Source organism: Armigeres subalbatus, chromosome 2 (assembly GCF_024139115.2).
Source record: "Armigeres subalbatus isolate Guangzhou_Male chromosome 2, GZ_Asu_2, whole genome shotgun sequence".
NCBI lineage: Eukaryota > Metazoa > Arthropoda > Insecta > Diptera > Culicidae > Armigeres > Armigeres subalbatus.
The window spans coordinates 205,073,329-205,091,182 of record NC_085140.1 but is presented as its reverse complement, the minus strand read 5'-3'; the positions used below and the strand labels follow the sequence as shown (position 1 = coordinate 205,091,182).

The following is a 17,854-nucleotide window of genomic DNA, read 5'->3' as shown; positions in this document are numbered from 1 at the left end:
GATTTCCAGCAATAACTTGACTTTAGTCGATTTTCAGTAAATCATTTAAGCAAATGCTGGATTTCAGCAAACAGCTGCATTGCTGGTTTACAACCAGCAAACTGTTTTGCTGGAATGAGATTTGAAATTTTGGTGTGTACTGTGGTGTAAAACTGATGATCGAAAGCGAAAACGCAGAGGTGAATAATGTTTGTCTTCAAAGTTATCAGAAATTTTCATATTTTAAATTTAATGAACTTGAAAAATATCATAAGTTTGAAAGAGTAAAATAGCCCATATTGGACTCACTGAGGCTGAGTTTTGCTTTTGCTTATAGTAGAAATACTACAATAAGAGATCGGCGAAGACGCCATCTTGTTTCCAATCGAACCGTCAAAAGCGGTTCCAATTCGACTTGTTTACTTTTTGCTTCCATAAGAAGCAAGCAAAAAGTTCAAGTGCTGCCAGTATTATTTTGACGATTTCATGCATTTTCATACGTTGCCATTTCTACAGTTTTTCACTCCGCCGGTCTCTGGTTATAGGGTTGCTAGCTTATAGGATAGGTTTGCGGGGAAATGTGGAATAAATTCTTTTTAACTTGGTCAAAGGGAATAATTTAAACCATTTGTTTTTATTTCTCACATTTTAGGGTTAAGGGTTCGCTTCTTCCTCAAAATCACCGGAGTATCTCGCTATGAAAAAAGTGATAAATGCGATAAAAAAGTGGATAAGTGCAATCAACGTTAGCGACAACATCAACGATCTGTGAGAGTTGACTGTTGGATCGGTGAGCACAACAGCAACGACCAAGAAGGGAATTTGCTGAAAAATAAAACCGAAGTTGCTGGCAGGTGCAAGGCATAGTTCAAGACTGGCCATGTGAAGGCCCGAGCAGGAGCGACGACCTCGATAACAGAAATTGGTATGGACTAGCCTTGCATAAGAAGTAAAATACCAAAAAATAATACCAAAAAAATATGGAAAATATTGCTAGAACATGGATTCTCGGTGAAACAGATACGGCTGATTCAAGTGTAAGGGTTGCGGGTGAAATGTCGACAACATTTGTAACCATAGGCGTAACTAGAGTCCCGGTCTAGGGGGGGGGGGCATGGCCCCAGCTGGTGAGAGATAATATTCTTAGGCGATAGAGAGCACTGCTTGCACGGGTTGCCAAGAGTTTTTTATGCCTTTGCCGCTAATTTTTCTTGTTGTTAACATTCACTATTTTTCATATTCATTGTACTAATTATAGATAAATGTGTGGTGGGGATTCTGAATCGCGATGTCCTTTAATTCACCACATGCTTTCCTATTCCCATTTCCAAAAACCCAAATCTGACGTTACAATGTGTGTACAGTGTTAACATTAAAGTGGATTGTTCAGCATAAGTAAGCAAATGATCTACCAGTGTTTCGCCCTTATGCGCTTCATGGCTCTCTCAGCTCTTGCTCTTGAAAAATTACCGTAAAAAGCACGTGGCTTCCAAAATGGACGATATGTGGCTTTGTTGTATAACCATGTTAATCGCATTTTCATTAATAAATTATGCACAAGGTTTTCTTAATCAGCCTTGTAGTTTTTGGATCTCTTTATTTACGTTTGTATGATATGTGGAAAGCTTCGAAAACGTTTAAATAAAAGCGCCGTACTTTCTTCCCAATTTCATGATAACTGTATGATATTCCGATTTTTGAGAGCACTTTGAAGGTAAGGGCTTTGAAGGCAATGGAAAGAAGGAAGTCGGTTATTTTCTCACACTCCATATAAAAAAAACTGTGAGACGGTGAGATTGAACGCCTATAGACCTATAGGAAAATTCCTCATTTTTGGGATTTTTTAAAAGGATTGGATTTTTGAAAAAATGTTATTTAAGAATTGAATGAAAAACACTTCAAACCCATATTTTGAGATTTCGTTAATAAACTTTATACTGGGGGCGAAAATACGGCTGTCGCCCAAGCTCACTTCGGTTTTCAACAGGAACTACAATATATTTACTGTGAAAAATTCTTGTAAGTTTTGTGAGTTAGCTAGTTAGTAATTCGAAAAGACCCTAAAATGAACAGAACTCGCGCTTAGAAAAATATTGGCGTAACAGTATTTATCGATTTCCCCTAATCGATTTTATATTTTGCTAATGACTCAATTGTTTCAAAAGCTACAACCGGTGCAAGATGCAATCAACCTTTATCACAACATACAATAAAATCTTTGGAAAATTACCGCAATTTGCCACATTAATAAAAAGAAAACATCGAAGAAGAGAAATCGATTAATGCAGTTTCTCCCTTATGATTTTAACCACGAGAAATATTGGAATCATTCAACTATTTTTTTAAAATTAGAGTAATTTTATTTTTTATTGTTGTATAAGTTTGGTACTACTCATTCGTTCCATGAAAGAACTTTTCTCCGATCTCAACAATAAGACTAGAAAAGTATCTGTTAAATTACAAGAGACCGATTTTTGTTAAACAGTGAAAACTATTCATCTGGACTTGTAAGGAAATTCTACTAAAAATAATTAGATCAACTGTTTTGCGGTATACTTGAATAATATCCAATTTCTATTTTCGAAAAGCTTACAAAAGAATTATCATTTGATCTCTCATTGACTGGATTAAAGAGCATACCACTATGGGATCAATAATATACGTCAACAGTCAGATTTATTGTTTTTTTTTTAATTCTGGTCGAACAGGAATATATTTTTTTAAAACAATCTTGTTTTTTTTACTTTTCAAACGCTTTGCAAACACTTAATTAATTAATGGCAATGGGATTGGCATTAAAATTCTGAAAAATCCATATTATTTGGACATGGCATTTTGCAACGCCAAGTTTGATACTTTGCCGAAAAATTTATCAAAGAAGACATATGATGCAAGGCGGAATGAGGAACATGTGGTACATAAAAATTTAGTATTTTGGGATCCGATTTTAAAATTTCCTGAGAGGGGGGGGGGTACAAGTGGGTCTGGGGAGGGCCAGGCCCCCCCTGGCCCCCCCTTATTTACGTCAATGTTTGTAACCTTAGATGGAATAAATCAGGGTGATGGTGATGCACTCTTGAATCTGCTGTAATATAGCTTAGGAGAACTGGGGCCTCATTGCGCATCTCCTTTCGACAGCTTTTTCGTATGACAGTTTGCAAGGTTTGCTCGTTTCGAGTCGAGGTGCGCAATGCCACCACTGGTGTGCAAATAAGCGGTACCATTATCACAAGATCGCATATGCTCCTGGGCTTTGCGGATGATATCTATAGTATTGGATTAGGATTGATCGCCGTGCCTTTTAAAAGGGAAACAGCGAATATTGAACTCACAATCAATACCAGCAAAACGATGTTCTTCGCTGGCAATCAACGTGGGTTCATTAATGCTGGTAATAGTGAAGTGGTGCCGAATGGTGAAGCATAAGTCCCGTAGTCTGCTAACGAAGACGAAATTCGCGATGTACATTATTCTGATTCTTCCAGTGGCTTTATATGGCCATGAAGCATGGACGTTAAAGTAGGATGATCGGGGAGCTTTCGGACAATACTCAGCGTTCTGGAGCATCTGGTGGCAATAATATAATTTCGGGAAAAAAATCATGAATGTCCAAAACCATTTTTTAAGAAATCCGAAGAGTCATTTTATTTATTTTAATACTTATTTTTTTATTTTTTACCTACTTAACTACTCGAGAAGCTCAAGGACATAATTTATAATAAATACCTGTGACGGCTTTATTTCTTTATTCATGAATAAAGCTATTTTGTCCACTTATTGTCCACCGTTGCCACTTTCACTTTCATTTCTCTCATTTCCACCAAATCCGATCCTGCAAAAAAGAAGGAGATTGTATTAAAATTTCCAAAGAAAAATTGAAAAGTATTTCTATATTTGTGTAAAACGACAAACTGAACAATTCTATCAGATGGATGTATCATATGTATATACTAGTGATGGTACTACACTCATAGACAGAAAAGAGTACTCAACAGCCGTTTATCATACAATATGACCAACTTTAGATATCTAGATATCGGCTTTTCGTGATTCGATTTTGCCGCAAATTTGAATTCAGATATCTTGATTTTCATTACTATCAAAGTTTCAGCCATATTCATTCCAAATAACTCGAGTATTACGTATTTTGGCACTACAAAACAGTTTAATGCATATACCTTCGCTCCGAAATCATTAATTTCCAAGATATATAAAACTAAAATTTTCGTCATACAAATCTATGTTGATTTCATCGCAATATTTTATTTTGCATTATGAACGAATACGAAATACGGTCTAAACTTTTATATGGGAAAATTTAAGATATATCTGCACTCTGGTCAAGAAAGTTGATCATTTCGTGTGAAAAAATGGTTATAAAGCCTGTCCACGTTAAATTTCGGACACCTATCATCCAATGCGATTTTTTTTAATTTACGCAAACCACTGAGAAGATCAATTTACACGACAGCTGAATCTCTCCGCTTTGCGTGATGCTTTCAGCATGTTTGAATGCTTCTCCAAATTGATAAAATGGCTATAAATCAATTGGACATTGTCTAAGTGTCCGAAATTTAACGTGGACAGGCTTTAAGGCATATTATGTGTGCACTGTTCTCAGTTACTCAAATCCCAATAATCGATGTGTGGTGTATGGTTAGCAAAAAGAAGCGACGAGATTGGTGCTGTATTTCTCTGTTTTGCGATGAGATGAATATATGTTCAGTGAGATGGAAAACGGAACAGTTCCCCTATATGAACTCATTATTTTAGACTAACTCAAGATATTTCGATATATAGAATTTTCCACATTGCAAATATTCTTATCGCACAAATTTGAAATTTGTAAAGATGATGTCTCTAGCAAAGTTTGTCTGGTGTGAATGGACTGTTTTGTAACAGAAATTTTTTAGGAATTTGACAAATAGGCGGCGCTAGTGTGCTTGCAATATTGTTGCATGTGTGAAATACAGCTTGAGATCCTTCGTACCATCACTCAAGTTGTATTCGGCGAAATTGTTCAGGATGTCCAGGACTACAAAGCTTTGCTCAGTGTAATTATCACTTCTTCCAAGAGGCGGCGCTAGTCAGCAGTTATACAGTCGCCTCTCCACATCTCGATGTTAAAGGGACCATCGAGATAAGGAGAGATCGAGGAATGGAAGGAAAATTTAAGTGGATACTAGATAAGAAAAAGCTTGTTGCTATGAAAAACGACAACAAAACAAATGTCATCCATTGTTTTTAATGTGTTTTTTATTGTTTAAAGTTGGTCTAGTAGCCTAGAAATTTGAATATATCGACATAGAGAGAAAGAATTCTGAACAAAATATGACCAGAACATCAATATAGGGAGGTTATCGAGATGTCGAAAGTCCAAATGTATGGAGATCGAAAGGACCGAGAAAAACATCAACATAGGGAGAGATATCGAGATATAGAACATCGAGATGTAGAGAGTCGACTGTATTTGAGTATATGGGGGAGGTTCATTCATCAGTGCTGCCACTTGGAAAAGTTTAGAGAAAAAGTAGAACCATGGAAATTTGACATGGCATGATATAGAAAATGAAAATGAAAATGAAAATGTCTCTAGAACGTTATAGAAATTTTTTTGTCAAACAAACCCCACAAGGGTTAGAAATTCAACAATCTTAAGCATGACTGCTTATTCGAAAAAAAAATATAAAAATCGAGAAATCATGTCTATTTTGTGTGCTTTTAAAATTCTAACCACGTAAACCAAGAGAAACGTCCTTAATTTTTATTTTATAACAAAAATATACTTCATTTCCTATACCACACCGTGTGAAATTTCAATGATTCTACTTTTTTTCTCGATGACAGCTGGTGGTCTTCTCCTCCCTATTGTTCCATGTGAGATCTGACGTATTTTAATGTGTACTATTTTTGGCAAATATGAATGTACAGACATCGTAAGTTTTTTTTAGCAAAGACAGAAGGTAAAACTTGTTTGAATTTGTGATTTTAATTTGTAGCTTGTGTAATTAATTTATGATTTTAATTTCGTGGAAGAAAATATGGACGATGAAAAAATGTACTAAACAAACTTTGTATACAAATTTATACATTTTTATCAAGGCAAGAATAAGTTAATTTATGAGGCGTGTTGATGAAAAAATGATTTGAAAAAGCCTATATTAGCAAGCTGTTTCAGTCGTTATTAGATTCTAAGATATTTGCTTTTTTGCTTACTCTAACATTGGTCCACTCGACGGTCCTTCTGATGCAGTATGCATAACAACTCGTACCCCGGACAAGCGAGAAAGTTGTTCTCCCATCTGCTGAACCCGGTTGATGAAGGATGGTTCACCAGCGGTCCCTGGAATCCCGTAGGAGTTCTGTGCCGTCTCGTTTGTTTGACTTCCAAAAGACGGCAAGTATCCGGCCAGCGACGAAGTGGCATTGCTAAGCATGTTCATCGATTGTTCCACCATTTCATTGCCAGCTCGAAATGGATAGGTTGCGTAGTAATGCACCTGTTGGACCACGTTAAGCAGTGCCTCGTGTGCCGCTTCGAACGCTTGATCAATACGTTCCTTAACTGCATCTTGCGCCTGCTTCAGGAGTGCTTCCTCACGAGCGATCACTTGTTTTTGTGCTTCTATGAACAAATTAATCACAGACCCATCTGATAAGCTGGGAATCAAAAGTACACACCAAAACATGGAAATAATAATTAATCTGGCGTTCATTATATGTTCTAATGCAAAGCTCCTCAACTGCACACTGTTCTTGTAATTTCTAATATCGACTGGAGCGTCCCTGTATCTCTAATTTCTTCGGCAAACGTAGAGCAATTGACAAAAATGTTACCTTTTCTACCACATGTTACGAAATGAACATGTTTCGCATTGTGCATTGCGTTGCATATTCAATTTTGTTCCCACCTTCCACTAAATTATGGTACAATTCCACTAGCATAAAGTATGTTCTTGCTGTTAACCTTGCTACAGTGTAGTGTTCGGACGACTATTACAGCCCCAAGTGGAATGCTTTAAATTGAATAATGGTTATCATTCATGATTTACAATTATGATTTTACAATTATGTATGTTATATGGAAACATAATCCTAGAAAGATGCTTAGTTCGTACAAGCGAGTTTGCAACTTTATCAAAGACCGTCATATTTCATATCGATGCACAATATTTTCTTATTTCAGCTCTTGATTCATGCATATGTGCCACACCTAATTTTCCACACGTGTTGGCCACATTAAAGACGAATGCAAAAATGCTAACAGCTAATATAAAAATTGTGGAAGTGTTCAATGAACACTAACATGCGATGGGGTAACATACCAGTGGAAATGTAAGACGCTCGAGACATTTCCTAATTCGTTCTATTTCCAGCAGTCTAACCGTTTATCAATTGCACATATTTCACTACTTATCGCTATTCTATTGGCCAAAAATGGTCGCTCTAATCTTTTTCTGAAAATTTTGAAATTTCATTTGCATGCAATCAGCAAGATAGTTTATGGGTGGTTATGATGATTTGATTACCGATTACCGGCTGGCGCAAAAGCAGCTGATTCGTTATCGCCATCACAAAATAAACAAGGAGATAGAGTAGCCGTGCAAGTAGAATTGTTAAATTCACTCGGAAAAATAATTGTAAAACATCAACACTTAGCTATGATATACAATATCAAAGTGATTGTTACCAATTTAAATTAATAACAACTCAAGGAAGTTTTATAACGATTCGAGTATTGGACAAAATAGCATAGCAATGTCTTGATTGTCATAGGGCTTCAAAGCCATCTCTTTAACGTGTCGATCTACAATCGACAAAAATAGTAAATAGAAATCCAACTCCTACTAACGGTACGGTTACCCTATGCTTATTCGTCGAAAACAACTTGGCCGTAATTAGTACACTCGACCAACGGGAAGAGTTTAATCAGTAAAGTGTGTCTGATGTTTAATAACACCCAAAACAAATAGATTATCAATTGCTTTCCTATCACAACGCTCGCTCGATTATTCATTAGTTGCGCCGTCAGTTCCACATGACCTTGAGGACTATTTCTAATTTGAATAAATTTTTTTGGAATCTTCCATTCGGTATTTGAATCGCATTTATTAAAATTATCCTAGGCCTAGACAACTATGTAAACAAACGTTTAGTAGCGTCCGCGACCGTGTCCATGTCCATGTCCGCCTTGTCCGTGTCCGAATCCGCCTTGTCCGTGTCCTGTAATGGGTAGATATATTGTAAAAGCTATTCGTACGATGGAAACCTTGAATCAAAATTACCGCCATAAGGCTGAGCTCCATGACCACCGAAACCGCCCTGGTTGTGTCCACCATGACCTCCACGTCCACCCTGGTGTCCAAATCCGCCTTGGTTTCCGAATCCGCCTCCATGGCCGTGCTGAGCGCTAACCATGGCCACAATGGCAACCAGTAGGGCGAGGAGCTGGAATGACAATGAAATGTAAGAACAACATGGTTCAAAATTGTTGTCTGGTAGTTCAACTTTTTTCTAGGTACGAAATAATAGTCTTGAACGCTCATTTTCTGAATTACATGTGATGGAGGAATTCAAATGTTATTGATTAATCTAATGGATCTTGAATAAAACTGATGTATAAGTTCTATTCAGCGTCGCAATTGATTTTTTTTTAATTTGAGAAGGTTCGAAAAAAATTACCAAAAAAATCCAAATCATGCTTTTCTACATTTTTCATTAGGATATTGTAGTCAGCCATGAGATTCTTGCTCTGAAGTAAAATACAGTTTAACGATGACGCGATTGTATCATCCATTGTTCGGATGGCCAATGGATCATTAATCAAACAACATTTCTACAACACTGTTGGTACATTATTTAAATTTCAACATCCATGGCTTAAGACCTCCGATAGCTGGTCCAGTAAGCCTCAGCATTTTTGGTGGTTTTTTCCTCACACAATACTAATAAGGCACGGTGAACTTAATCTGTAGATCAAAAAAACACTTTAATAAAGTTTAAAAAAAACTAATAAGCCACATCAATAGCATATCTATAAGATGGGAGTATTTGAGCTCATAATCTTAATATCACTACATTAGACATGATAAAAATTTAATAAGATGCACATATCCCAAAACATTCATACCCATAGATGCCCGCCACAGTAAACGCGACGTGCGATGCGAGGAGCTATAGTAAAAAAACACCGAAAATGATGGTGTCTTGATCGATATAAAATACCATCGAACAGATTGAAAACATGAAAATAAGCCCCTTATATTTCTGAATTATTTCGTGTTTTGATAGGATGATTATTGGAGGCTTAAGATGAAGAACTGCAAAAGTTCCATGGAGTTTTAGTCATTTCAAATGGCAATACTTTTTTTGTTCTCCATCTTTAGGGAGTCCATCTTGAACACTTATCACAATCCGAGACCTACCATCATGAACTTGGCCATTTTGTTGGGTAGGAATTTGATTTTAGTCACTTAACAATTGAACTACTTTTTTGAGTTTGTTTCAAAACTTAGATGCGTACTGATGAAGCTTCTGTGTTTACTTCCAGCTTTTATACCGGTCTTCCGTATGTTGATTATGCTCTCCTTGTTTTTTGAACATTCCAGGGTGCCTGTATTGGTGAATATAAAAAACCCAGCCAGAGCCATTCTACCGGTTCCATTTCACTAACGATCGCTGGGCCTGTGTGCAAAGGCTAATAAGAACGTCTCCAAACAAAAATAATCAATGCAATATAAACCGCACCGAAAAATCACCGTTTCCCAATACATATTTTGTCTTTGCCAATCCATTCGCACTGCTGCGGCTTACATCACACCAATCGCATGAAGTGATCCATGTAGTTCCGTCGTTATCAGAGTCTATGCTGGAGCCAAAGACAAACGGGCCTTACTCATTCAAATAGGAAGAAATAAGTTTTTTTTTTAAATTTTATATAATAAATTTATTCGCTAAGCATAATTAGAAACCACATGCGCTCACACTTCCAAGCAGTACATCAACGCATACTTTCAAGATGAATAAAAACGGTAAAGCGGGTTTAATTTCGAAGCCGGATAAAAAAGCTGTACATCAACCAAATCTACTTTGTGGAAGAGAGTCACTTCTTTTGGAATGGTTTCTTAAAGCCTTTTTTCGAGCTAAAAGATGACTTAAACGAGTGCACTTTCAAAAAATCACTTTTTTACTATGTGGAGCACAAATAAATATCACATGAAAGGAAAGCTTCACAACCTGTCATATAACCTTTATGCAGACGATGTCCTGGCGTATTCTCTGATGCCGTGGCCGTAGATGGATTCAGCTTTACTTATCGTCGGAGCGAGACTTTCTGCATGATGGCGCCGGGGCTGCTGCTGTGATCATTGTGTTCTTCGCCGATTATTGTTCCGGTCCGTGTTATCTGGCTGGTTATTCGTTGCTGTTTTTTTTAAGGCCTGACACCAACCCCCTAAATTTCTGGATGACCATCCCGCCTAGATTTCCGGTAGACCATGGTTTAGACCATTGTTTAGAGTCTCTAGCTGTCACTCGGACGATGATCAGCCGTCCTTAACGGCAGCTCCTAACATGGAGAATAGACGCTCGATCAGATTTGTACCCCCGGAGAGGAGCAACCCTCCTCCCTTTGTTTGTTACCCGACCTTCCCAAAAGTTTCTCGTATTCTAGCCTGCTCCAGGAGGACCTTTACCCAGCATTTGCCGTGTCATGGACGAGAATTGCTTCCCTGGCAAGTTTACCAAACTGATCAAAGCAACGGTGGATGGTGTGAAGATTTCGGGCGAACACTCCAATTGGATCGAATCGCGCCGGGGATTAAGACAAGGTGATGGACTTTTGTGCCTGTTGTTCTATATTTGCTAGAAGGTGTCATGCCGTTGTAACAGCCGGGGGGGGGGGTTGTACACATATTACGTAAGCACTTATGGGGGGAGGGGGGGTCAGTCAATATCTTACGCTCCATATAAATAAAAAATCATTTGCATGAAAAAAATCTTACATGGGGGGACGGGGGTTCGAAAAACCCAGAAAAATTGCTTACGTAATAAGTGACCGACCCCCGGGGTACAATTTTCAACAGATCCAGTCAATTTATTTGGTCGAGGTTCAGTCAAATCATACCAAGCGCCAACGAAAAATTACTCATTTTTCAGCCAAACTTTCGTTTAGCAGATTTAATTGATCGCAAATCGTATCGGATATCCCTCAACACCATAACTGAGTATATCATACTACAAATGTATGCTTGAATTGATATGAAACGATTTCCGTTGTTCTTGTACGAACAAAATATCACAAGTCAGTCAAAAAACCGCTTGGTGCGGTGCCATGGATATTGTCGCCCGAACATTTGCAAAGATGGCAGAACTTTGCACCTGCCTGAAACGTGAAGTAACAAAAGCTTGACAGGTGGTGAATGCATCGAGGACAAAGTACATGCTAGTGGGCGGAACCGAGACGATAGACGGGGATACCTTTGAGGTGGTCGATGAATTCGCCTACCTTGGATCCTTGGCGCATCAACTGTTGAAGCCGGCCTGCTACGGGCTCCAGAACACACTGTGGTCAAAAAAGATTAACACCTGCACCAAATGTGTCATGCACAAAACGCTTATAAGACCGGTAGTTCTCTACGGACATGAAACTTGGACCATGCTCGAGGAGGACTTGTAAGCACTCGGAGTATTCGAGAGACGGATGCTTATGATCATATTTGGCAGTGTGCAAGAAGACGGTATGTGGCGGCGAAGGATGAACCACGAGTTCGCCCAGCTCTACGGCGAACTCAGTATCCAGTATTGATAAATTTCTTTTAATAAGTTCCATACGTAGGGAGCACTGGTTCTCACTCGAGTCGAGTCGAGTCAAGTACGAGACACTGAAGACGACCACACAGTTGTGGTCGAAATACGTATCTGCAAAGATATCAAAAATTAATTGGTGGAATTAAATGGAGAGTATTTAATTCGTCTTAGACGGTTGAATTCGACACTAATAAAACGCGACGCGAGACAAGACATAAAAATTATCGTTTTTACACTCGTCAACTAAGATTTTGAAAAATTACCTTCTAAGTTTCCTAATATTTGGTACATTCCTTTGAAATTTGAGAAATTTATGTAAAATTCAAGTTTATTTTAAGGCTTATTAATTTACAAATTGTATGGATCTGAAATGTGGGAACGATTATTGACACCGTGAATCTATTCCTTGATATATGAATATTGAATGCATAATGAATTCTATCCAGCCTACACAGAAAACGTGCAGATACGAGGTATTTTACGTGATGTCATATGAAAAAAATAAGATGAGTAAACTTCGACATCAAGATACTCTTTATCATGTCATTGAGCTCCTAATCTAAATAGGCTATAACGCATCTCATAAGTTGTGATTTATTTATTGGATATTGTGTAATTGAAAAGTACAAAAGAGAAATCGTGCAAAGGTTCTCTGCTTCCCAAGATGTCATCATTACTTCTTGGGAAATCATTAATTTATAAATTAATTTACAAATTTTATGATATTACGATTAATTCTTCATTTAATTTTGGTGAATTCAAATAGAAAGCCCTTTTAATATTTTTCCCGAACCTCTCTTGAATATCAAGAACTTACTCTGCTTATTATTATTTTTAGTATTCTGTTAGGGGCCCTCCTTAGCCGTGTGGTAAGACGCGCGGCTACAAAGCAAGACCATGCTGAGGGTGGCTGGGTTCGATTCCCGGTGCCGGTCTAGGCAATTTTCGGATTGGAAATTGTCTCGACTTCCTTGGGCATAAAAGTATCATCGTGTTAGCCTCATGATATACGAATGCAAAAATGGTAACCTGGCTAAGAAACCTCGCAGTTAATAACTGTGGAAGTGCTTAATGAACACTAAGCTGCGAGGCGGCTCTGTCCCAGTGTGGGGATGTAATGCCAATAAGAAGAAGAAGTATTCTGTAGCTTTTACAGAAATTTTTGTCATCTGAACTGCTTGGTAGAAAACTTTTTTATCTCAAAACAGGGGGGTTCGTCGCTTATTTCGCGTTGAAGTCATTTGCATGTTTGCATGTTCATAGAAGTAAAAAAAAGCTATTAGGTAGGGACACGGCAGGTATTTCCGTACATCGTCATAGGGGCTAAAACCAACGAAAGTAACGTACATTTGCTAGAACTCCACTATAGCAGAACGTTTCTCCTGAGCTTACGATTTGGTACGTATGAGTTTTACAAAAAAGCGTGTCTTTTATTGGTTTTCGAGACTATGACGAACAGACGAAAATACCTGCCGTGTCCCTACCTACAATCTATACATCAATCTGATGTGTATGGTGTTTGAGTGTCTTGCAGGCAAAAATTTGCCTCACAGGGAGCAGGGTAGGTAGGGATATTAAAATGTTCAGTATCATGTAAGCATAATAACATATGGGGACGCATGGTACATTTGTGCATCTTGTGACTAATCCACATTCGTTAATTAAATAAATTTACAAGTGTTTAGCATTTGTATGGCAACTTGTATACAAAAGAAAGCTATTGAAAATCTATTAAAAATTACCTGCATGGAATATCAGATCCGCATGTTGTAAACTTTGTACAACATTTGAAATTGAACAAAAATGCCTAAAAAAATTATGTTTCGCCTTACTTTAGAGGGTTTGAATCAACAATATTAAAATCAATAGCAAACATTCTGTTTATATGGAGATGGTCAATAGAAGCCATACTTAAAATAACCATCATGATTTGTTAACTGTAACTGTTGCACAAATACAATTTTTGTATCCGGTAGCTGTCTCCCGGGTCCGGACAGTGAGATTTTTCATGTGATCAAATAGCCATTCACCTGTTTTGTTGAACTTACTTCAATTCAATTGTTTTATTTGCTTACTTATCAGAAAGCCACAGAAATAAGTAGAAACAAATATTGAAGATATCATTGATGAACTAATAAGAATCACAATCTCAAAATGCTGGTATCTACTGAACGACTGTCATAATTCTTTCACGGTTGTCTTATCCAAATTATCTAGATTCCTGTTATTTGCTAAGTCGTTAAGTTTTTAGCGATGCTTATTTTTTGCTAGAACGGCTAAAGTAAGGATGCTATTATACACAATGTAAAAATTTAGATATATTTTTATTTATTCAGACTAAGGCCGAAGTGGCCTGTGCGGTATATAAGAGTCTTCTCCATTCGGCTCGGTCCATGGCTACACGTCGCCAACCACGCAGTCTACGGAGGGTCCGCAAGTCATCTTCCACCTTGCCCGCTGCGCACCTCGCCTTCTTGTGCCCGTCAGATCGTTGTCGAGAACCATTTTCACCGGGTTACTGTCCGACATTCTGGCTACGTGCCCGGCCCACCGCAGTCGTCTGATTTTTGCGGTATGAATGGATGGTTCTCCCAACAGCTGATGCAACTCGTGGTTCATTCGCCTCCTCTACGTACCGTCCGCCATCTGCACCCCACCATAGATGGTACGCAGCACTTTCCTTTCGAAAACTCCAAGTGCGCGTTGGTCCTCCACGAGCATCGTCCAGGTCTCGTGTCCGTAGAGGACTACCGGTCTAATGAGCGTTCTGTAGATTGTCAGTTTGGTACGGTGGCGAACTCTATTCGATCGGAGCGTCTTGCGGAGTCCAAAGTATGTACGATTTCCAGCCACTATGCGTCTCCGAATTTCTCTGCTGGTATCATTTTCGGCAGGTACCAGTGAGCCCAAGTACACAAATTCTTCTACCACCTTAATTTCGTTACCACCGATGCAAACTCGCGGTGGGTGGCTCACATTGTCTTCTCTTGAACCTCTGTATGTACTTCGTCTTCGACGTGTTGATGACTAGTCCGATCCGATTGGCTTCCCTCTTCAGTCTGATGTAGGCTTTCTCCATCTTCTCAAAGTTACGTGCCATAATATCTATGTCGTCGGCGAAGCCAAATAGCTGGACGGACTTATTGAAAATTGTACCACTCGTGTTAAGGTGATTATAGAATGAAGCCAGAAATCGGCCAATTTGTAAACCACGTGCTTTTCCAATATTTTTTTCAAGATCACGAGATGAAAGATCCATAACGCGTATGGGGCTGGAATAATTGTAGATCGTTTGCTTAGTTATGCTGAACAATCATAATCTGAGTTTCAGCTCTGTACGAAAACTATTACGCCAGATTTGGGCTTTTGGAAATGTATGTAGATAAACGTGTGGTGAATTTGAAATTCACCACGGGCTTCATTCTATAATCACCTTAATCCCTGCTCTTCGTATTACCCCTTCCAATGCGATGTTGAATAGCAGACACGAAAGACCATCACCTTGCCGTAACCCTCTGCGGGTTTTGAAGGGACTCGAGAACGCTCCTGAAACTCGAACTACGCACATCACCCGATCCATCGTCGCTTTGATCAACCGTGTCAGTTTATCCGGAAAACCGTGTTCTTGCATTAGTTGCCATAGCTGATCCCGGTTGATTGTATCATATGCGGCTTTGAAGTCGATGAATAGATGATGTGTGGGCACGTTGTATTCGCGGCATTTCTGCAGTACTTGGCGAATGGCGAACACCTGGTCCGTGGTGGAGCGTTCACCCATAAAACCCATCTGGTACTGCCCCACGAACTCCTTTGCAATTGGTGCTAGTCGACGGCATAAAATTTGGGAGAGTACCTTGTAGGCGGCGTTTAGCAATGTGATTGCGCGGTAGTTGCTATATTCCATTTGTAGATGGGACACACGACACCTTCCATCCACTCCTGCGGCAAAACTTCCTCCTCCCAAATCTTGGTAATGACCCAGTGCAGCGCTCTAGCCAGTGCCTCACCACCGTGTTTAAATAGCTCTCCGGGTAGTTGGTCAACCCAAGGGGCTTTGTTGTTCTTCAGCCGTCCAATCTCCTCCTGGATTTCCTGGAGATCCGGAGCCGGTAGAATTATGTCCTGCGCGCGTTCCCCCAGGTCCATCACCATACCGTCATTTTCGTCTGCCACATCGCCATTCAGGTACTCTTCGTAGTGCTGCCACCACCTTTGGATCACCTCACGCTCGTTCGTAAGAAGTTTCCAGTTTATGTCATTACACATATCAGACTGTGGCACGTGACCCTTACGTGAACGGTTCAACTTCTCATATAATTTTCATGTGTTATTCGCGTGGTACAATTGCTCCATCTCTTCACGGTCTCGATCTTCATGCTGACGCTTTTTACTCCGGAAAATCGAGTTTTGTCTGTTCCGCGCCTGTTTATATCGTGCCTCGTTCGCCCTCGTGCGGTGTTGCAGCAATCTAGTCCATGCTGCATTCTTCTCCTCAACTAACTGCTCACATTCGCCGTCATACCAGTCGTTTCTCTGATCCGGGGGCACCGTGCCAAGTGCAGCGGTTGCGGTGCTTCCAATGGCGGATCGAATATCTCTCCAGCCATCGTCGAGAGACGCTGCGCCTAGCTGCTCTTCCGTTGGGAAAGCCACTTCCAGCTGCTGCGCGTATTCTTGGGCTAGTCTACCGTCTTGTATCCGCTCAATGTTAAGCCGCGGCGTCCGACTTCGACGCGTGTTGTACACCGTCGAGAGTTTTGAGTGCAGGCATACTGCAACGAGGTAGTGGTCGGGTTCAATATTCGCACTGCGGTACGTGCGGAAGTTCGTGATGTCGGAGAAGAATTTACCGTCGATTAGAACGTGGTCGATTTGGTTTTCCGTTTCTTGGTTAGGTGATCTCTATGTGGACTTGTGGATATTTTTGCGGGGAAAGAAGGTGCTTCGGACTACCATTCCGCGGGAGGCTGCGAAGTTTATGCATCGTTGGCCGTTGTCGTTCGATACGGTGTGCAGACTATCCGCTCCGATGACCGGTCTATACATTTCCTCCCTTCCTACCTATGCGTTCACTGATTTGAATATAAATATACAGGGGTTGGGAGGGTGCATCAGGGCATCAATGTAGTTACAACTGGACAATGAAGTGGTAGCCAATCGGAGTCAAAGAAGGAAAGTGTTAGTCGTTCGCGTCTATTACTTTTATCTCCAACAGTTGTTAAGTTGTTAAGTCGAGTCAAGTACGAGAAACTGAAGACGGCCTTACTGTTGAGGTCGAAATACGTATCTGTCAAGATACAATTAAGTGGTTGAATTCAATGGGATTGTATAAACTCGTCTTATGACAGGTGAAAACATTCCACTAAAAAGCTCAAAATAATTTTCTTATTCTTTTTCTTGGATCATTCTGCTGGAAGGAGAGTCTCATTTTTCCGTGGGTTTCGTGTAAGTGTGTCTGTTTACAGGTCCACCACCCCAATTTTTGGCCCTTTACAGCAATATGTTGAATTCAGAATCATAATGAAATTTGATTACTGTGATTACTGTCAATTGGAACCGCATGCAGAGCAAGACTCTAGCCAGGTTGGTGGCTTACTACATAAATACATACATGAAACCAAATATCAATTAAATTAAAGCATGAATCGATCACACAGCTTTGCGTTTCTCGCATACTAAGTATACGTAAAGAGTATACATTTGCTTCAAAAACAAGCTTTTTATAGGAGCGCCTGAGATCCATAGTGTTATCACCCAACCGGGGGTTGTTAGATTTTCTAACAATTCTGTATGAGAATCTTATACTTATACAAAAAATGTAAGCTCACAAACAAAAATTGTTAGAAAAGCTTACAAAATTGTTAGAATCTTATACAATACCTGTATAAAAATCTAACAATTTCGCATATGCCCAGTTCTTATACAGGTTTTGGTAGATTCTAATACAGAATTGTTGAAAATCTAACATCCGCCGGTTGGGTGTACCAATCGACTTAGTTCGGCGAATTAATGTAATGTCTGTGCGCAAATCTTGCCTATTTTTTTGCCATACTCTTAACCGATTGTC

At 39.4% G+C, this 17,854-nt stretch overlaps 1 protein-coding gene across 1 annotated transcript; it reads right to left on the bottom strand.

Moving 5' to 3' along the window:
- Window positions 1–3,618: 3,618 nt before the first annotated feature.
- On the bottom strand, window positions 3,619–9,564 carry LOC134215795 (uncharacterized). Its single transcript, XM_062694909.1, has 4 exons — window positions 9,405–9,564; window positions 8,265–8,427; window positions 6,196–8,202; window positions 3,619–3,811 (listed from the first exon to the last, which is right to left on the bottom strand). The coding sequence occupies exons 3-4, from the start codon at window positions 6,693–6,695 to the stop codon at window positions 3,754–3,756; spliced, it is 558 nt and encodes a 185-aa protein (XP_062550893.1). The 5' UTR covers window positions 6,696–8,202; window positions 8,265–8,427; window positions 9,405–9,564; the 3' UTR covers window positions 3,619–3,753.
- Window positions 9,565–17,854: the final 8,290 nt, after the last annotated feature.

Bases quoted from the DNA above. Each gene is read 5' to 3' on its own strand.
- LOC134215795 (XM_062694909.1), bottom strand. From the start codon at position 6,695: ATGAACGCCAGATTAATTATTATTTCCATGTTTTGGTGTGTACTTTTG. The intron at 3,812-6,195 runs GTAAGCAAAAAA...TCTTTTTTGCAG, and splicing joins TCGAGTGGACCAATGTTAGA to GATCGGATTTGGTGGAAATG.